At 41.7% G+C, this 21,874-nt stretch overlaps 1 protein-coding gene across 1 annotated transcript in view; it reads right to left on the reverse strand.

Moving 5' to 3' along the window:
* The window catches only part of Runx2 (runt-related transcription factor 2), a 115,056-nt gene that overhangs the window by 16,724 nt on the left and 76,458 nt on the right, over positions 1 to 21,874 (reverse strand). The window contains exon 6 of the mRNA XM_013019082.1: positions 10,800 to 10,961. Coding sequence (XP_012874536.1) covers positions 10,800 to 10,961 — 162 coding nt within the window. The remainder of the gene's footprint in view (positions 1 to 10,799; positions 10,962 to 21,874) is intronic.

A 21,874-nucleotide genomic window follows, 5' to 3' on the forward strand; every position in this document is an offset into this window, starting at 1 on the left:
TGTTCCTGTTTAGAAAATTCTTTGAGGGATTTAGGATCAATGTCGCCTGTGCAGTATGTTTTATCTACATGACTTTGGATTTGAAAAATCATTGATTTCTTAATTTAGACAGAATAATCATTTAAACAAAGTCCTAGATTTGCCTCAAGCCATGCCACTCAAAGTCAGACCAAATTTAGTAATGTAGGCCTTCCTATTTGGTTTTCCAGAAAACAAACAAAACAGAAGTCTGAAAAACACTCATGAGTTAGAACAATTTGCATTGGAGTGTGGTTACTTGCATCTTAAAAGAAGAAACATTTAACTTGTTTAGTTACCTTTTGTTTAAAGTTGCTTTTATCTAGCTCTTTCTACATAGTGGCAAACCTTCTTAAAGTACCATGCAGTTTCTCTTTGCTTTCTCTACCAACAGGGACTGATTAGTATTTCCTGAGAAATCAATGCTCAATGAGTTAACAATTTAATACTAAGACCTAGTGATTTTGTGGGTGCTGTTTTTCCTGAAAAATGCATTGCCTTGGCTGATATGACAACAAAAACCAGCAAACAAAACATGCCTGCCAAGAATACTTACTAAATGTGGATGCCATTCTAAATTCAGTGAGTAGATAAATACATGCATATGCACATAGGTGTTAAAGCACAGAGCTAGCTGTGTTGTGTCAGCCAGTCAGAGACATTGGTAAATTCCATAATACATCCTATGCTGGGATCATATTTGTATGGAATAGAGGTTACGGTACATGGCAATTGTCATCAGTCTCCCACGGGACCCCCTCTCCATCTACATCAGCCAGTAAGCCTCAAACAGGAAGCACCAACGGATGGGCAGCCTCTGCTGTAGAAGGCAAGTTCTCCCATGGGCATCTACACACGTGCAGAGCACTGAAGATGGAACGGCAGAGACACAGAAGAGGATCAGGAAGTTAGTTAGGCCTTTGGCACAGAGGAACTTTCATTCTAGCTGGAGTTCTGGAGAGAACAGAGGATTGGAAGAGTAGGTAGGGCCTTATTCGCCCAGGGGAGTTTTTCAATCTACTTGAGAGAAGGCAAAATATATCTTTTCATCGTATCTTTCCCCACATCATGGAGCCACACACAACATAGGTAATTTTTTTTTTACAACATAATTGTTGAAGCACTCAAAGCAAAAAATTTCCTATAGGGGATGGTTCCAAGATGGTTATAGATATGAACTGCTAGAGTAGAGAGACCAGACAAGGTCTCATGCCACAGATCTTGAGCATCTTTAGTTCACGCTGGCCTCCACATACGCTAGCATCGTGATGTTGCTATTGTCACATCAGTTTTCTGTTGTCGCCCAGATGAGACTTTTCAAAGGCAGAGACCATGCCTTCTCTATCCCTTTCATCTACTTCCTGTCTCTATACATTGTGATAGATGCTAAGTATCCGTTCAGTTGGTGGGAAATGGTTACAATGAACTAAGGAAAGACAGCCCATGTAGGAAGGAATATAAGAGGCTAGTAATAGATCATATGACATTATTAAAACACAGAAAGTTCTTAGGCAAATATTATCACCTGAACTAAATGAGGTAAAACTTAACAAGAGTAACCAGGAAGTGTCATACTTGGTTCTATAAGGTGTAAAAGTACAGAGGAGAGATCTGGGCGCCAGCAGTTCATGCCTGCCATCCCAACTGCTTGAGAGATTGAGCCCTTGAGGCTTGAAGTTCACATCAGCCTGGGCAGGAAAGTCCCTGATACTCTCGTCTCTAATTAACCACCAAAAATGCCAGAAATGGAGCTTTGGCTTAAGTAGTAGAGCACCAGCCTTGAGCAAAAAAGTTCATGGACAGTGCTCAGGCCCAGAGTTCAAGCCCCAAGACCAGCACCAAAACAAAAAGTAAGTGGGAGAAAGGCGGACTGGCAGAAGTGGCAATTACTGGAATCCAGTGTGATGTGGCCGCCTGCCCCTGCAGAGGCTGAGCACAGGCACTGCTCTGAATGGAGGACATTCGAGGGACACTGACAAACTACAGTGTTCCCAAGACAGGCGACTAGGGCAATGACATAATACGCGACCACACCTCCCAGGATGGAAAGGCGAAGCACAGGGAAAACCAGCCTAAAGAAGGTAAGACTCCGTGACACGCTGTTCACAAGGGGGTTGTCAAAAACAGAACTTTTGCTTTCTTTTAGAAGAACAGTATTGCATCCAGCTTACAACTTAGCTAACATGATTTTCTCAGAAAAGCCTTTGACACTTTATTGCATGATGGCTGTAATCAATGTCAGACTCTGAATTAGAAATCAGAAATTCTATTTGGTTTCAAGCTGGACCTAAAGTATTTTTTGGCATTATTACTAACTGTTAGCAACAAGTTCTGGAAACAGATGCAGTCTTGATATGTGTTCTAAATATGAAACACATTGCAAAGAGACTTGAAGATAAAAATATATACTGTTTATGTATACTCTTACTGGGCTATTTCCTGTCCTTATCAGCAATGAAAGTTTCTCTTCTTTTTCCCTTTCTTTGTTGTTCCAGGTGAACAAAATCTATTTTCTTGACCTTCCCCCTTTTTCCTACATGCCCAGTTTTTTTTTCCTGTCTTCTTTCCCACTAATATTTACTTATTTCACTATGTATTACTAAGCACCTACTAACCATCGGTTGAATGACTCAAGAATACGTGAGACAAGAGACACTGTTGTTAAAGAAGCTGATGAAAGAGAACAGCACGTCATCCAATTATCACAGTAAAGGAAGACGTACGCACGCGGCAGGAGCAGGTAGGAAAGAACCATACTCTAAGGGGCCAGCTGGTGATCTTAAGGAAACAAGATGGCCTCTGGTCACCAGTGCAAAAAGAGAAGTGGGAGGCAGCAGGCATGCCTCAGGAACACCAGGCAGGTACAGAGCAGCCCCTTTACTTCAAGGAGTCAAGTATGTGGAGAAGTAGCTCAGAAAGCACAGCAATGACGTTTTTTAACTAGATCTGTTGTGAATGCTAGTTGATACAAACAGTCAACTAAAGGTGGCTGTTTAGGGATTTGTCTATCACCAAAATTAAGAAAAATACTTTCACTAAGAAATAGACTAAAAGGTGGGTTCCGGCGGCTCACATCTGTAACCCTAGCTACTCAGCAGGCTGAGACCTCAGGATTGTGGTTCAAAGCCAGCCTGGGCAGGAAAGTCCATGAAACTCTTATCTCCAATTAACTACCAGAAAAATGGAAGTGGGACTGTGGCTCAAAGTGGTAGAGTGCTCACCTTGAGCAAAATTGCTCAGGGACAGCGCCTAGGCCCTGAGTTCAAGCCCCTCTACCAGCAAAAAAGAGAGAAAAAAATAAACTAAAGATATGGAAAACTGTTTGGCCTACAGTTGCTGTAACAGAAATATTTCCCAAGGAAGAAATCCATGGAATGTTTCTAACAAGAAGTATCACTGACAAAGTCAATGACAAATGAAAACATGGAGGGAGTGATATTTCTAGGGGCAAATTAGAGCATCCTCTAATTTTAAAAAAGTATTCTTACAGCAGAATCTCCTTAATAGTAGAAAAATGTTATGCTAATCCATGAAAAGACAAAGAGGAAAATTAAAAACACCAGTCTGGAAAAGCTACGTACTGTACTGTATGATTGAGAATATATGAGAGTCTGGAAAAGGAAAAGAAAAGGATAGACAAGAGGTTCCACATGATGCTATAATGGTGGATACATGACATCATGCATTTAGCAAAACCCATGGAACTGTACACACAATACACACAACATAAAAAGTGAACCCTAAGGTCAACTGCAGACTTTAATTGTTCAGCAGTAGATAATATTGTAAATGATGGCAGAAAATGGAGGTGAAAGGGAGGAGACAAAAACCCCGTATTCTCTACTCAATTTTTCTGTAAACCTAAACTGCTCCAAAAGTTGAAGTATTAACCTAAAAATGTACATATAAAACAGTACTTTTCTCCTCTTTTAAGGCTAATAATGCAACCTGCTTTAGATACCAGCATTTATTTGATTAAGCAAACTTCCTTTACTTGAAGGCTTTGTCTTAAAAAATAGACAGTATGTTCCTTCTCCTAGAACCTCAGAAATCTCTGAAATTTTGCCCTCTGAATGGATAAATTTGAGTCATTTATTTACACTACAATTTATGTATGACTCTAAAACTAAAACTTGGATTTCCTCAAACTTCTCTACTCTCTTCTAAGAGGCCAGGAAGCCAGTGTACCATGAGGAAATCAATAAACCCTCCAGTTTACATCTCTTCAAGGAAGGAGATGGTAGCAAATCTTTCAATAAAATGTAGAACCACGCGTGGGTCTGTTATCTATGCATGCACATGGCTCTTTCCATTACAAAGCTTTTCTCTGTATGCATGAGGGCTATACGTGTGTCAGAAGTCCCCACACCAAAGAAACTCATAAGAACCATGTATAAAAGCAGTCACGCCATGTACCCAGATTTCACTTTGAGCTGCAAACAACTATAGCGAGTCATGCAACCAAAAGCTTGCTTAGCTTTGTGAACTTGGCCCACTACCTCCAAGTGATCTAGGAGGAATGGAAAATACATTGTTGATCCTTAGAACCAGTATCAAGAGGTAGAGTAAACTGAGGTAGGTCCAAGAAAGATTCTAATGCCATCTTCCCTGGTCAGAAGGTTAGGGAAAGCAAGATAAACTCGTACTTACGGAATGTGTCAACAATCCATTCAATCACAGTTGATATCATGGAGGATACTGAGGATATTCCATTGTAAACACAGCGCTTGCCTTTGTTTAGGGTCCATTAAATTTAATAACTTCCCTCTCTGTGGCTTTAAACAGAGAACTTCTTCAAAATAAGAGTGGCTCCTATTAAACTTAATTACTCGCCCATGGCTCCTGGGGCAGAGGTATGTTTACCGAACAGGTGGCTCTTAATAAAGTAGTGGGTCTGTAGTAAAATGTAGATGCTCTAGTATTTTTATTACAGCTGCTTTAACTTTCTGGCCTATTAGTATTAATTGCTCCAGTTTTCCTTTTAACCCTTCTTCAGGTATTGCTCCCTCCTGTGTGTTAAGAGCTGCTCTGCTAAACTAAATGCTCATATGCTATGTGGCACCTTACTGAAGCTGCTGATTTCACAAACTTGATTCAGGAGACTTACAAGAGTCTGTGTTATATGAGGGATATATATATATATATACACACACACACACACACATATATATACATATATATGTATATATATATACATATATATACATATATATGTATATATATGTATATATAATATATAAGATGAACTATATCTATATCAAACACTACCGGGTTTGAAATTCCATGCAACAATCTTGCTGACAAACCTCAAATGATTCAATGGGTTTTTCCACTGGCACTTGTGAGATTTTGTGGCAGTGATAAAATAGTTTTTAGTAACTTTCTGCATGAGAGTGATGCCTATTCTGCTGACCGCAGCAGAGCTGAGCAGCTGAGAGTCATTAATGTGGAGGCATCTTCAACAGTCCTGTGTAGTGAGCTGATGGAGTGGAATTTTTTTTTATATTTAAATATTTTGAAGAAGAAAGTTAAGGCTCTTTGCCTAAACTGGGGCAAAAAAAAAACATCAAAAAGGATTACAGTTCTGAATTCCTTCCTATGGGTGGGGGGACTCCTGCCAGGCATTTGGTGACTCCCACCTATAACTGGAGCTACTCAAGATGCTGATATATGAGGATCTTGGTTCAAAGCCAGCCCAGGAAGGAATGCCCATGAGACTCTTATCTTCATTTAACCAGTGGGGACAAAAAAAAAAAAAGGCCAGAAGCAAGTGGAGCTGTGGCTCAAGTGATAAGGCTTTAGCCTTGAACAACAACACAAAAAGCTAAGGGACAGTGCTCAGGTCCCACAGATGCAAAGCAAAACCCCAGTGGCCTCTCCTGTACCTGAGACTGCCAGCATCTAAGGTTATCCCCTGTGTGTCTCCAGGAAGTCTTTGACATCTCCTGGAAACAGCAGAAAGAACTACATGATCAAGACCACAGAAGGGACCCCCACCACCATGCAATAAATCCCTCCCACTTCCCAGCCTGGTCTGCCCCTTAGGTAACTCAAAGCTAGTTCCTCAGATGGGAAGGATGACAAAGTGTGTGGTTTCTCCATTAGAAAGAGCAAGAAGAGCTCCTATCTGACACCCAAGTCCAGCATTTGCAATAAACCACTGTGCATCTTTCCAGTAGCGTGCAGATAGATGGGATTAAGAAAAGATGAGTGAGAATGACAGGAGGTGACACTGACTTGTGAGACTGAAACCCCTTTGTAAAACTACTTTAAAAAATGTTAAAGTACATTTGAAGGGCAGCGATCACTTACGTAATGCTTTTCAATGACCTTCAAAAGAGTAACTGTAACCTCTGTGTGAAGTCTCGTGAGTACTTTAAACATTCACCATGTCATGGGAAGTGATATTATTTCAATTATAAAGACGTGTAGTGGTTTGAGGTAGCGAATAGCACACTATTCCTTGCTTTACCACACCTTGCTCTTTAACAGAATCACTGAGAAATAACTGGCTACTTCTGTACAGTGAATATTCTCTGGGAATCACACAAAATGATGGGAGATAATGTATGAAAATGGCTTGATAAGCAGCACATGAATAAGACCTCACTTATCACTGTAAAGATGGTGGGGGAGGAGGAACAACCCTTCCAGAGCTGCTTCTACACTTCTGCACAGGATGAGACTGATTTCTGATAAATAATTTTTATAATTTAAATGAATGTGATCCAAGCTCATTAACAAGGCAGGCAATTATACATTGTGCAGTTATAAAGTTCTAATTGCCATGGCTGTTCTCACTATGATATTTAAGACTATCTATTTCCAGAGGGCTTCTATTTTACCTATGAACTTAGAAATATCCGTGCACTAAAATTAAGACTTTAACATTATCTTTTATCTTACTTTGTTTATACCTTTCTTCCAGAAAGGATTTTGAGGAAGACCACATGAACTGTACAATAGCATATTAAGTGTCAGCGTTATAGGTCAGTAAGTTCTAGAATTGTAAACACACTTGAAAAATTGCTCAGAGGAAAGGACACTGATAAAGGAAGTTATAAAACAAGATCCTCTGAAAGTCTTCAAATAGATTCATAGATTCCTTGGTCTTTAGGATGACAACAAATTTCCTTAGAAACAAACCTCGCTAAGTGGACCACTCTAGCTGTTCCTGCGACCCCTACGGAGCAGAATACTATCATGCCTGGTTACGGTAATCACTCAATATTTTTCATTTTATGACATAACTGGGTAGCTATTTTTTCCTTAATCCTTTAGTGTCTTTTCATGAACAGTTACCAACTTTAGTGGCCATTAGTTTTATAAATATAACTATAAATATTAGTCCTTTTAGTTCTATAAATGTTCATTTTTAAATGGCAAATACTGTCTACTGTGTTAAGTGCTTTGTGAATACCATAAGTGTACTGCCTCATTTAAATATTCCAAGCGATTTTTATTCTTAATATGTTCTGTGGTGATCCATTTTGTAATGCCAATAATCCCCTTTTCAAGTTTAAATCTATATTTATTTTATTCTAGTTCTCTTCCCAATTAAGCCACAGCTTGCCCACAAATATATGGGTTTATATTTCTAAAAATTTAGCTTTGTAGTATCAGCTATGACTTATTGGCACATATTGTGTGTCATGTCTGTGCTGAATAACTCTTCTCTGTAATCTGTTTTTCCCCCTTGTCTTTCAGAGGTTGCACAGAGGGGTTTCCAGCCAGCATGTCAGTTTCCGAGTGCAGTGCATATTGGCCAATGTTACCCCTTCCATCATTCTTTCCTATCACTCCCAAAGCTGAACACCTTATATCCCCACGTCATCCTAAAGAATAAGTATCTCCTGATTTGTATATTTAAAAGCTAAGTTTTAGGCAATTAAGCTTGCCTAATTAGTCTAACTAAGATTCAAACTTGGGTCTGAACCTCCAGTCATACTAGGTACATGGAAAACTTTGTCCTTTCTCAGCTGAAATCATGAGAATTTGTTTCTTTACACAGGGAGATGAGAATTGGCTTCTGCTCACAAAACATGAACTGTTCTAGAAAAGATCTAGAAAAGTAACACAGGAACTGCTTGGGTATGGTGATGGAGCTTACTATTTTAGCTGTCCTTGTTTCCAGCAAACAGTATTATCTGACACAAGGCATGATGAAGACTAGAGGTACAGCAATGGACTGAACCTAAAGGATCGAGTCACAAAAGCATCTAAAAAGGTGTTTTTAAATTCTCATCAGTGTGTCACTCGTAGAGGCTTCTATATCATGGATAGCTTTAGCTAAACAGGAGAACACTACTGAAACAGAACTGTGCAACCAGTCTCCTGGACCAAAAAGAGCCTGAGACGGGCTCTTCTCCGAGGTGGTTGTCAGGATGGGACCTAGAAGCATACAGATGTGCTCACTCCGCAGACAGCCAGGGCCCAGAGGGCTGGACAGTATGGCAGTGAGCAGACCCAGCTCCACAGTCAAGAGCAAGGCTGGGTAAAGCAGGGCTCCTCCAGTTCCCTGACAGTCCATCTACAATGTTCCTTCCTGTTTCCCTAGGGGCTGACAAGAGGGATTTTCTGTTCTCTTCAGTGTTTATCCAGCACCTCCCACCTTGGCCCCACATTATTCTTTACCGGCAACAACTCCCAGCCGTGCCTGGCGAGGAGGAAAAAACTGGACTAAACTCGATGTTAAACCAGTTTAAGGCAGGGGCGCATTCCTACCTTTGGCCAAGGACCAGTACAGGGCTGGAAAGGTACAGTTTCTGCCCGCTCCTCCTCTCTATAGGAGGGGAGGTGTTAGGATGTTTGGTGGACCTGTTTTAAGGAATTCTCAACACAAACCTCCACAGACTCAACACAACCTGGCTGCGATGTGTGACATGACAAACGTGTACATGACAAACAGTAATAACTACTCGCTTAGTATCTTTTCAGTGTTAGTTTCAGTGGTTTCCCCGGTAAATACCCCAAGGAAAGGCTGTTAAGTGTCCCTAAAGCCAGTCACGCCCCCAGCTTTCTCCCTCTAGGACCTAGACATACCCAGTAGTAGTGACAGAGAACAAAACGTAGCCAAATCTGCTTCAGCCTCAAGGAGACTCTAAACACAAGCAAGTGTGCACAATTCTGTCCTGTCCAAATGTCATTTCTGTCCCTCTCTAAAGTACAACAGACCGGTGGCACGGAATACAAACTACCTTCAAACCACCAACCTTCCACCTTCAGCCGCACACTAACCCTGTTCCTGCCTCCTCCTCTCCTGGGTCTCTGATGGATGCTAGCCTAAAGCAGATGCTGCGTCCAGTCAAAGAAGATGAAAAACATAAATTCCATCTTCCCCCATGGTTCCCAATAAATACCATGTGATTCATGAGCATAGCAATGGCAGTCATAAATGGGACGTGTTTACATAGTTTTTCCAGAGAACCTTGCCATTCCCCACCACCACCACCCCCAACCCCCAGCCCCGGGCCTTTCCCTACTCACCCCCATGGCCGTCCATCTGCTGCAGAAAAGGTGGAGGCACTAGGAGCAGAGAGCCCTTTCCTGCTTACTTGCTCGAGAAGCAAAGCCTTCCCTCCTCCCAAGGTGAAAGAGACAAGAGTCTGAACTTAAGCAAAGCCTGCTGGTGGAGGTTCATCAGTGAGGAAACTCAGCGGAGAGAGTAGCAGCTTCCAGCTTGGCAGAAAATGAGAGGGAGAGAAACAGAAACACAAAGAGAAAGACAGAAACGAAGAAAGGCATTAACCCGGCCAGGAGTCAAATAAGTGCCTGGGGCCCGATTGCTGAGAAGAGGCTGGGACAACACAAGGTGCAGAGGATGTGTGCCTCCGTGGGACCAACCTATCGTTTGTATGTTAGGAGAAACAGGGTGTTCCCAGGGCTCATACACGAGGCTGAGCCCCTTTCACACCTTTCTTGGCTGGTCAGTGTGTGAGATCCTGGACATTCTTCTGGGGAGGGGGTCTTCATAATGAATGTTCCGGGCTAACAAAGGGGGCACACAGACTTCAACTGTGAGCCATAAATTTGAGAGTGTCTTTCAAGTAGAGGATTTGGGACTGCTGCGGTGGCCATGCTGAGAGAGACCGTCTGGAGATGGCTGTTCAGGACCTACAGCGTCTCCTGTTGGGCCCTTCAAATGTCTACTTTCTACGAAGAATTCGAAGTATACAGGTACTCTCTCTCTCTCTGCTTCTCTTTCCTCTCTCTTTCTCTCCATCTCTCTCTGTCTCTGTTTCTCTGTATCTATCTATCTCTCTATCTCTCTCTCTCTCTCTCTCCTCTCCTGTCCTCTCCCTGCTGTTCTCTCTTTGGAACTAGCTAGTATGGACTCCTGGGATTTAAATAGGAATGGAGAGTGGTAGAATCAATTTGATTTATAATTTGATTTAGAGATAGATGTTAGGAAAAGAAAGGGACACACGCACAGGAAGGCCTAGCGTAAGACCCTCAGGAGAAGGCCCTAATTATGAAACGGGCCTCACCCGCCCCCCCAAAATGGGACTCGGTTCAACAGGATACTAAGTGGGTGACACTAGGTATGATCTTAAGAAAAGTGTGCCATCTCTAGAAGACTTTCAAGCTCTTAACTCCAAACATTCACATGTGTGATAAACCCACATTCTGGAAGACCTAGGTGCCTACTGGTCTACCCTGGCCCACATGCCTCTCCCAACACTGTGAGCACAGCGAGGCAGGCTTGGCCCCTCCCTCTCTCCCGCAGCCCCTGCCCCGACCCCTGCATGGAGCTGGGCTGTTAGTTAAAGCTTGGTCTTTACCTGAGATCCGCCTGGGCACCTCGGTGATGGCAGGGAGCCCAGTGCCCCGCGTGGAGGAGAGCGGGGTGGTGGAGTGGATGGACGGAGACGTCATCTGGCTCAGGTAAGAGGGGTAAGTCTGGTCATAGGACCATGGTGGCGAAGACTGGGCCTGCCTGGGATCTGAGGAAAAAGATAATAAAAAGGATTTTCTTAAGTCTTTAGTTTAGCAGCCACTGCAGCCTTAGAAACATTCCATCTAAAAGTTAGAAAGGACAAAATAGGAAAATAAATTGAAAAACATTTCCGAAATGACTACTGCTCGTCATCTCACTCCTTCGTGTCTTGATGCAGAGAGCTCTCTAAGATTTCAAGTCTCAATAAATGCAACAAAAATGGACCACTGTGCCTAAAGAGGATCTGCTCTCTTATTTCATGAACATGCTTCTTTATACCTTTAAGTGGTTGTACAAGGGAGTCGCCACTCAACAAAGCCTTTGTGAACACCAGGTGTCCCGATCCCTATCAGCCCTTCTGGCATTCTCACCCACCCTTACTCTCCTCCCTTCCCTGGATTTTCTTAACTTTGGAGGATACATATTGAAATTAGTTTCTGCCACTTAACAAAGTCATTTACAAATGCAATGCATCTTGTCACATACATATTTCTATTTGGCAAGTTTAAGAGTCACAGAAAATACTCTGCTTGGCTCGTTTTTGCAAGGGGAAGTCAGGGTTATTTATTTATTTTTGATATTCTCTAAAACTCTCCCACTGAACATTCTTTTACTTCTTTTATTCAATTAAAAGGTGGGAAGGTGGCTCAGTGATAAGAGTGCTTGCCTTGAATGCATGAGGCCCTGGGTTTGATTCCTCAGTACCTCATAAGCAGAAAAAAGCCGGAAGTGGCTCAAGTGGTAGAGCGCTAGCCTTGAGCTGAAGAGCTGAGGGACAGAGTCCTGGCCCAGAGTTCAGGCCCCACAATCGACAAAAAAAAAAATAGTTGTTGGAAATTTTAACTTGTAGAACTTGTAGCCTGTGCCTTTGACTGTCACATATCCAGAAACTATCTTTCAGATGCACTTTGTAGTTTCTATTGCATGATTCCGTGATGTGAGTGAGCCTGGTGCATCTCTGCTCCCGCAGATTAATGAAATAGGACTTCCTGGCTGGGGGGGGGGGGGGTTAAGGAACAGAGGAGGGATGAGAATGGCGGGAGTGACGGGCGAGGTGAATGGAAAGGCGGGCAGGAGCTCCATCTCAGCAGTGTTGTGATTGGATGTGACTGATAACGGGAGGGGGAGGAACCTGGGAGAATGACCGAAATGGAAGTAGTGACTCTGATCAAAATGCACTGTGCCCATAAATGGACGTGGTAAATGATAACCCTCCTATACAACCATTTGTAGATTTTTTTAAAGAGATTTTAAAATAAATAAAATAGAAAATGATCTTTAAGGAAAGGACAAAATTTAATTTCCAAGTTAACTACCATTAAAAAAAAACTGTGAAAAGTTTGATAGCCATCCAGCTTCAATGTGCAGCACAGATGTAATTTCTATCAGCAAGAAAAATCACACAAAACAAGAGAACAGGGAGACACTGTTAATCCTGTTGAAATGTTTTTAAAATGTCTCATGTTTGGAATGTGTCCTGCTGACACTATATCCCCATAATAATAAAAAATAATTATCAGAAAAGTAGTTAGAGGTAATCACTGATCATTAACTCTGTGTGTGTGTGTGTGTGTGTGTGTGTGTGTGTGTGTGTGTGTGTGTGATCTCAGCTCTTACTTGGCTTTCTTACTCAGAGCTGTACTCTACCACTTGAGTTATGCCTGTAGAACAGCTTTTTTTCTGCTGGTGAATTGGCAATAGAGTCTCACAGCCTTTTCTACCTAGCTGACTTCAAACCACAATCCTCCAGGTCTCAGCCTCCTGAGTAGCTAGGATTACAGGCATGAGCCACTGTCACCCAGCCTTTGATGTCTTTTGATGGATCTCTAAGGAGTTCCTTAGAGGTCGAAATGCAAGGCTAAGTGGATTTAAAAGGCCTTCAATCCATATAAGAAAAACAAATTGTAGATTTGCTATATGTTTCCAACACAGAAAAAAGAAGTATGTACTATTTAAAACTGTTTTGTTCTTACTTGAAGGCCAACCAAAACAAATTATAAACAAATTTCTCCTAACACATGTATTTTACACTAACTTTAAAATTTCATGTTTATTTTTAAACTTCTAATAGACCAGACTGTTTCCAGGAGAGCTTGGCATATTCAAATATGCGTGAAATCGTAAGGTTCAGAAGTAAAATCAGAGCTAGTTCTGAGAGTTAGTTCTCCTTCTTCCAGTGTAACCTTGGTTTTATTACTCAGCCACATAGAGCATCAGTTTACCCATCTTTAAAAGGGTAATGTCTATATGATAGGGATGTGAGATTACCAGAAGAAAGCACACAAGACATCCCAGCACGTACTGATTATCCTTAAAAAAAACAAACAAAAATCTTTTGATAACACTGAGACATTGGAATATTTAAAACAAATCTAAACTGGGATGAATATGTTAGGAATAGATGTAAAATTACTGCACCTCCTATCACTCTTTGAAAAAAACACTTATTTTTCAAATATTATTTTCGTGCTGGGTGTGGTGGTACAGGGCTGTACTGCCCAGCTATGAAGGAGGCAGAGACACCAGGAACATAGGTTTGAGACCAGCCTGTGTACTAGTAGTGGTGAGACTCCCAAAACAAAATACCAAAGGGCTTGTGGGCTCAGTTCAAAGGCAAGAGCCTGCCTACGTTGCAAGAGGCCCAGTGTTAAATAGCCAACATTGGGAAGTAAAAACCACTAAATGCATTTGAATAATTTATCTTTAAAAAATAAAAATGAGCATATTAAAATACGCTGTGGATTATTTTTTCCTGCGGTGATTCCTCTTGTACAGTCACTGGTTTTTCTATACAGTTCAAATAGTTGTGTTTCAACTATTTCACACTTATGTGTTCAATTTCAAAATAATTTTATTTAAAGGCTGAATGGTGTGCATGTATTTCCTTGAGTGGGAATACTAAAGAGAATCTGGATATTGATCTGATATTCACTAACATCAACGGAGACAGAGGGGGGAAAGAAGGAACATTTACCTGGGTTTGAAAGTGCAGTACTGCAAATGATTCACATAAGTTTTTTCCTTCAGAAACCTAAAGGACACTTGATCATTAAAAGCAGCGAATTCAACCGCCTTCCCTCAGCCCACTGTATGCATCTGTGCAATTACCACAGCAAATCTTGCCCTTTGTACTATTAATGTATGCTAATAAAAAATAATGTTCTTCTAAAAAGGTAACAAACATCTGTGTTTTACAACTCTCAAGGCAGACACTGTGATACCTTTGCTGTGGACACGCTTCCTGACTTACTTATGAAAGTACTTCCCTACTCAGAAAAAAAAAGTGGCAAGTGGTCTTCACTCCTCATAGCACAGGAAAGCAACTGCCTGAAGGGGAGGGCTCCTCTCAAGCAGCATTTCCAAAAGATCAAAAGGACAAGAACCATATAGCTAAAGGAGTTGGGTATAAAAGGCCAAACTCTGACGTTCTACTTTAACATCCCCATCCAACATCTTGAACAAGTAGTTTAAGCGGTATGTTTGTGTATGTTGTCTATAGACAGGGCCTTCTTCCTAAAACTAGGGGGCGAGGGGAGGGAAAGAGTACAAAGAAATGTGAAGAATGACTGAAATACTCAGTTAACTTATACTGATCTCAAAGGATTAAGAGTCCATACTGAGACAGCCTTCCAGTTACCCTTTCTCCAAGAGGCCACCCAGTATACATGGGAAATCAACTGGTCTCCTCATGAGAGGATCTGAGCAGGAGGCTCAGCTCTGAGATCTGCAAGCCTATAGCTAAGTTAGCTAACTTTCTAAGTCTCCAGTTCCCCTTCTAGAATATAAGACAGTGGTACATGGTAAAGTGAATTTAGCCATGCATATCAACTGGGAAGACTAATCTGAGCTAGACTCCTAGCTTCCTGCTATACTAAACAATTTACTAAAACTGTGGGCACCCTGTGGCTAATCTGTAAAATGACAGTAATCTTATTTCAGGTTTTTTAAAAAAATCATTATTACCTGAGCATATCTGATAGGTTATCTGGTACTCTCAACATCTATAAAGCAATTAGGTACAGGGCTCTCTGGAAAATGAGTTCCATAAAAACTTCTGTTGTGTTCTTTTGGAACAAGTAGATGAGGGGATACATGTAAAAGCATTCTGAGGTGTGTAAAGTTTTATAATAAAACTATTACTGTGTTTGTAAGGCTCCTTGTGGCAGAAGCTCTGCCATATGACATTGGATGTCTTTCTCAATGTGGCTGAGAGAGTTAGATCCTCTGAATGAAAAACCAGATATTGTATAGTGAATGAAAATTCAGCATCATTATTCAGGAAAGTAAAACTCTGACTCTATATTATTTGGGCAGCTGGATTCACTTAATTACTCTTATCCACGACCAAATTCAGTGTCACTCAGTATAAGGTCTTGCACATAGTAGGTACTCAATCAATCACTATTGAATGAGCCTTCAACATGGTTTGGGTGAATTACGGAATAATAAAATGAGGTTGCAGTGGACCATTCTTCAGTTTCCTCTTAGGCTATAAAAGAATTCTACCAGTAAGGTTTTAAGTTTTATGTACACTTCCTGACTACCAAGATATGTAGTAAAGCAGTCTACTGAAAGATGGTTTTGCTTTCAGTGGAGGCCTTCCCTGAAGAGATCCAAGATAGAAAAAACAACTTTTCACTACATCTAGGTGAAAAGTTCTTCCTTTGTTGTTGGTGGTAGGTTTTTTTTTTTTAAGTCCCTCAGAAGACATACCATAGTCCAATCAATCTCTTTCAAAGTCACTGGTCTAAGAGTCTATGATGATGACATTCTGAGAGAGAGGAATTACTAAAGGAAAACCAAACACAAAAATTTCCTATGGGATTCAGTAGATTTGGAATAAGTAATTTTAAAGAGGAGTTACTCAGTAATTTTTTTTTATAAAAAAGGTAATGTTCTGCAATCACCCCAACATCCCAGGCCTTCTCTAATTCTCTTGGAATGAGTCATAATCCAACCTCCACCCTTTCTGGACTATATGGCAGAAATAATTACACCAGCCTGCATAAACATCAAGTTTCCTCATCTGCAAAATGGGGAGAAATAAGAAAACTAGCTTCATAAGGTTGCTATAAAGATTAAGATGGTGAGATGAAAGAGTTTAACACATGGAAAGACCCATTACATTCGCCATAATTAGAACCTTTTTCTTTCTGCACTGAACCTCCCACTTTGTATTTGCTTTCATTTTGCCCTTTGAGCTTAGACTTCCTGGAGCCAGTCTTCAATCTCATCTTCCAGCAGAAAACAAGTTTCAGAAAACATCTTAGAGTTTGTAGGCTGGCAGATTACAGATTAAATCTGTTAGTCATGGAGTTACCCTGTATGATCTTTTAACCTTGATACTGTTTCTTCTTGATTTTGATTTCTCCCTAGAAGAAGAAACCTGTTAAGTGTATTTTCAAATAACTTTTCAATCTTTCAGTAGGGAAAAATGGCTACAAATATTCTCAGCTTCCTTAGTCATGAAGAAAATAAAATCCAATCATAAGTATATGCTTATGGCATATTTGCGGGGTTTTTTTTGTTTTTTTATGAATGCGTAGAGTGGAGGAAAGTCACCTTCATCTGATCGCCTGAACCATTTCTGAATTCCTGCTTCCTGAAGGAACCTGAAACCTCCAAGAGTCACTCTGAATGTGAATGAGTCAGAGCAGGTGACAGATGACTCCTAGTTGTCACCAATCAGTCCCAAAGTCACTAGTGGGGTAAATAAAAAGCCCAGCTCTGAAACAAACCTACCAATTAACCATGAACCAACAGGAAACTGTTCTCCTCTCAACTTCAGGTCTCACAGAACAGGTAAAATCCCTCCCTTCACTCAGCCCCAGCCAGAGGGACAGATGCTATGTGTGGGTCTGCAGACACATAAAAAGTACCACGTGCTATCACTCCAACACAAGTAAAAATAGCCTGGCCTTTTAGGTCTCAAAGGACAGCAGCGTTGGGCACGGCCTTGAGTTTCTGTCCTGCGTGACCCAAAACCTAAAACCACTTACAAGGTTTTAGAAGGTAACATTATTTTACAGGGAAGGCCAAAAGAAACAAAACTGTCTTTGAAATTTTTCATATTGTCACGGTATAAAAATGTCAAAAATTGTCATTCATATTTTTTAACACAGGAACCATCAGGAAGAGTACCTATATCTTTTCCTACATTATAAACATTTTATGTACATGGTTTGGCTATGACAGCTTCAAAATAAATCCTTCAGTGTTGCAGTGCTTGTACGCAGAGAGTTCTGAGTGCTTAGAAAGTCTGAAATATTAAACATCCTAAAAGCCTTTAAATGCGGCTCCTCTACTTCTCCATAAACTTCTCTCCTGCCACCTAAAATTGTGTGTGCTTTTTTTTTTCTTAAGAGGAGAAAGGAAATCGAATTTGACCCGTAACATAAACTTGAGAGAGAGAAATCAGGTCTTTCCTATATAATGGGCTTGCTGCACTTACAGGCAGGATGTGATTAATCAAAATGACTACGAAGGAGAGGAGACACAGCCGAGAACCTCAGCTGCTCCTGGAAATCCCAAGGATGAAACAGGAGAAAACAGCCCCCAGTGAGTGCCATGAAAACCAACTAAAGAATGCCACCAGGCACACATGGTCAAGCTGCTTACCGCGTGCCCGGGCTGGGCCACTGCACATTTCAGAAGCAACTTTAGTTTCCTGTGTGAGAGCAGACCAACCCTCACTGCTAATGGCTCAGCTTCCGTGCGTGTGCTTTGTCCAAGGTAGAAACCACTGAAAGCCAGAAGAAGGAACCAGATATCCAACATACCCAAGCCTTTCGGCGCTTGTGCAGAAAAAGACAACATCGATCACCAGCCTGTATCTGTATCTGTGAAAAGGCTCCAGCATGAGAAATAAACCACAAAGCACCAATGTGCTTCTTTTTTTTTTTTTCTTCAGTCCTCTTTCTAGGGTAGTGTTCCCTCAGCTCAGACTTCGTGGAGAGTACTTGTCTCTGCTTTCAACTCTAAACCCCAAACCAGAGCAGTAGAGAAGGGCAGCCTTGCTAAAAGTGCTCAGAAATAGTCTCATTTATGAGGCAAAAGGGGGGCAGTCATTTATGACAATCTGGGGACATGAGGAAAGCAGACTGTCTCTGCTGAGCTGGACTGCAGCCTCCAAAGTTCAGTCATCAATATGGGGGTGTGAGGGCAGCCATACACTTCCTGAAATGACATATAAAGAGCCTCCAAGATGGGCACTGGTGGCTCACATTTGTAATCCTAGCCACTCAGGAGGTTGAGAGCTGAGGACCCTGGTTTGAACTCAACCAAAGTCTGAGCCACTCTTATCTCCAATTAACCAACAGAAAACACAGAACGTAGCGTTGTGCCTCCAGTGACAGAGTGAAAAAGCTAAAGGACAGTGCCCTGGCCCTGGGTTCAATCCCCAGTACTGCCCCCCTCCAAAAAAAGAGTCTCCCTACTTTCAATGACTGCAAAAACAAATTTCATGTCTGTATGTATGCCTGAACTGCAAACACCTGGGGTCACACTAAGACACAAAAGAGGAGGGAAGAGAGGCTAAGAGAAAGGGGCCAAGGAGAAAACTGGCTACAGGAAAACGCACAGCATTCTTTCCTGGCTGAGCCAGTGCATTCAGAAGACAGAGCATTCCATGATGCAGAGCAGTAGCATTTCATAAAAAGCCCAGGAAACCCAGAGCTCCGTGCATCTGCCGTGACTACGTGCTGTATTGAGGCTCTGGAGTACCGTGAGAGACCCCATAGTCCTCCCCCTCCCCCATCTTCCCTCATTAGCACTCACCTCAGGCCATGAAAACCTCAACTATTTCTTGAAATAACTGAGGTATTTAAAATGAAAAGTATAAAGAGGTGACTAGTTTAGAACTATGCCCCTTGACTATACCAGGGCCAAATATGGCCAATAATCATAAGGCAAAAGAGCAGACCTGCCTTTGCCTGTCCTATTTTAATCATACCATTGTCATCTATAATACAAATATATTCACATCATACATATGTACATACACAGATTCTAATTTCAAAAACAACCTACACTAAACATTCAAGGTTACATTCTATGTCTTCTCTAAGATCCCTTTTAGCCAGACTGGATTTAAGAATGAGCTTGCCATACTTGCTTGTGGATCGCCTTCCTAATGCTTAACACAGTCTTTTCCTGAATAGCTTCCTCTACGCATTGGAAGAGCCTGCACAGGAGACTGTGGCACAAATTGTATAGCTGAGTGTCAGTAACTGACCTCTGAGCATCACTGTAAAGTAAAAATGGATGCATCATGGCTAAGCCAACTTCCAGTCATAAAATGCCACAAGGATACCTACTCAGGAAAGTGAGCCTCCTTCACCTAGTCCTTTCTGGAAGTAGCAGGTGAGTCAGAGGTAAGGCAGGAGGTAAGTCATTAAAGACGTGCCAGACTCACCCAGGGTGGCGGGGACAGGAGCAGGTGAGTGCTTACACAGCTTGGCGCCTTCCATCATAGAATATTGGCTCTTTGTAGCCAGAAGAGACCCAAAAGTAAGAGTCTGACTTCCCTTCCTGTCCCCACCAGAGCTTTCCCTAAGGACTAAGGTTCCTACCAGAATTATTTAGCTGACTCACAGAGCTTTAAACTGAAATATGGGCAAAGAGCAGCAAGCTGTGTGGAGACCAGGCCTGGCCACAGGCATGTGCAGGTGCCGTGCAAACAATGTGAGAAGAGGAACACAGTGACTCTCAGGAGATACTAGCAAGGAAGAGATGGAGTGATGGCAAGTACAGCCCATTACACCCTCTAACAAAGGTGAAGTCACATTGTAGAGACAAGGAGATGAAATATCGCCCACTCTGAGCTGCATGAGGCTCACCACTGTCTTACAGAGAAGGAGAGGCCATTCTTGTTCAAAAGGAAAATGTAAGAGAACAAGCAAGATGTGCCACCGTTGCGGCACTTAAGCTGGCCTCGGCGTTGGCATATCCTCATCCTCACTGGTAAAATCAGTCGAAGGAAGAGAACAAGATACCAATCCATGGGTTGGACCGGAACTTAAAACTATAACTGGGCTGGCCAAAGGGCATGATGGTTCAAATAATAATTCCAACATCACTGTAGTCCATTCAAGTTTAAGTGAAGCTAGTATTCAACACCCAAAGAGCCAAATACAGGAGCCCAAGCATTACAGAAGGTCTCCAGGCATTGGCAATACCTATTGGTGCATAGATAATAGTACCCAGGGCTCTAGAGATTATCCCCCAGTCATTCATTTATTCCTTCACTATGTGAATCCACTCTGGAATGTTAGTGATGAATAAAGACAGACCTAATGCCTGAGCCCTAGGGTTTGGACGAACATGAATCCAAGCCAAGACTGAACAGCAGGCTGAGTCCAGAAGATGACTGCATGGGATGAAAGGAGTATTAGGCAAAGAAAACAGCGGGGATCTAAGTCCTATGAGAGAGAGAGAGAGAGAGAGGGAGAGAGAGAAAGAGAGAGACAGAGACAGAGAGACAGAGACAGAGAGAAAGAGAGAGACTCCTTCGGGGATCTGACAGAGGACCAAGAAAAGCTTCGGTTTCTCTCAAGATATCCCTGATGCCAGAGCAACAACAAAATCCCTGGTGAGATGGCAGAGCAGCTGGGAAGAAGCCAGGTGAGGCTGAGCCTGCTGGGCTGGGCTACAAGTTCTGGTCTTTATCCTAAATGCAAAGGGAGGTCCCCTTTAGCTTTCTAGAACTTATTCTGGGGTGACATGATCAGCTATGCAGTTTAAATCTCCATCTCACCCCATCCTGATAGTCAAAGGGCAGAAGTTCAGTCTAGGAAAGATGAGCAGGGAGGGGTATGCTCGAAAAACAGAACGATAAAGGACATGTCACGGATGGAGCCTCTGGGCTTCACTCAGGAAACCGAGAAACAGGCTTGGGCACTTCAGTGCCCTCCATACATCATCTGACTGTGGGGATGAGGCCTCCGTACGCTTGCAGGCTGGTCAGGGTTGATTCTGGAGGGGCAAGGTAATCCTGGTGGCAATGGGCCGACCTTGGGCATTTTGGTGGGCTGTGCTTCCTACATTCTGAGTCAAGGGAAAAGAATGGGTGTACTTTTAACACTCTCCCCAGGTGATGCTAATATAGGCCAAAGTTGGAGAACAATGAACATAATTTTTATTCATGACAGTTAGGAACATTTCCCAACATCGTTTTGATTTAATCTTCCCTATCAAGAAGAATGATCTTCAAATAGTAAGAGCATAACAAACAGACTCAGGAGGAAATTAAGGACCAAAAAATAGAGGTGAAGAGATAAGGACGGAAAGCTTACTGCTTTAGATGAAGTCAAGTCTCTGAGGTGAATTATGTCCTACAATATTACAACAATTTATGGCCACTAGTAGGCAAGGAGTTTTTAACTGACAGAGCAGGGTTCAAAAAGTTCTCCTCCTCATAGAAGTAAAATATGTCTTCCTACAACTCTACCCACCATCAATCTCAATTTCCTCTCCAGAATAACTATTCCACATGACCCTTGTTAAGATATTTGACAATAATGCCTTTATGACACAAAATACAATAGGTATTATATTCCCTTATTCCATATACATTATTCTGGAAATGTTTTGCTTCCAGTAATATCTAAGTTTTAACTAGGTTTTTTTTTGAGTCATGGTTTGTGTCAACTTGCCTACAATTCACTAAAAACACTTAAGTCATTTTCAAAAGACTGCATACAAAGAACTTTTCACATTTAATCCCCACCAGTGACTCAGAAAACAGAAAGGGTTCACTGAAAGTCTGATTCCTAGGCTTATTAGATCAATGGATTAGAAGAAAGCTCACCTGTCTATTGTGTTCCTGAACCCTGGCAAGACATATGTCTTATAGCCATTGTAATTTAGAGGTAATTAAAAGGCCTACCAGGAAGTGGTCATTAATATAGTTCATGGTAAGCT

Source organism: Dipodomys ordii, unplaced genomic scaffold, assembly GCF_000151885.1.
Source record: "Dipodomys ordii isolate 6190 unplaced genomic scaffold, Dord_2.0 Scaffold44, whole genome shotgun sequence".
Lineage (NCBI taxonomy): Eukaryota > Metazoa > Chordata > Mammalia > Rodentia > Heteromyidae > Dipodomys > Dipodomys ordii.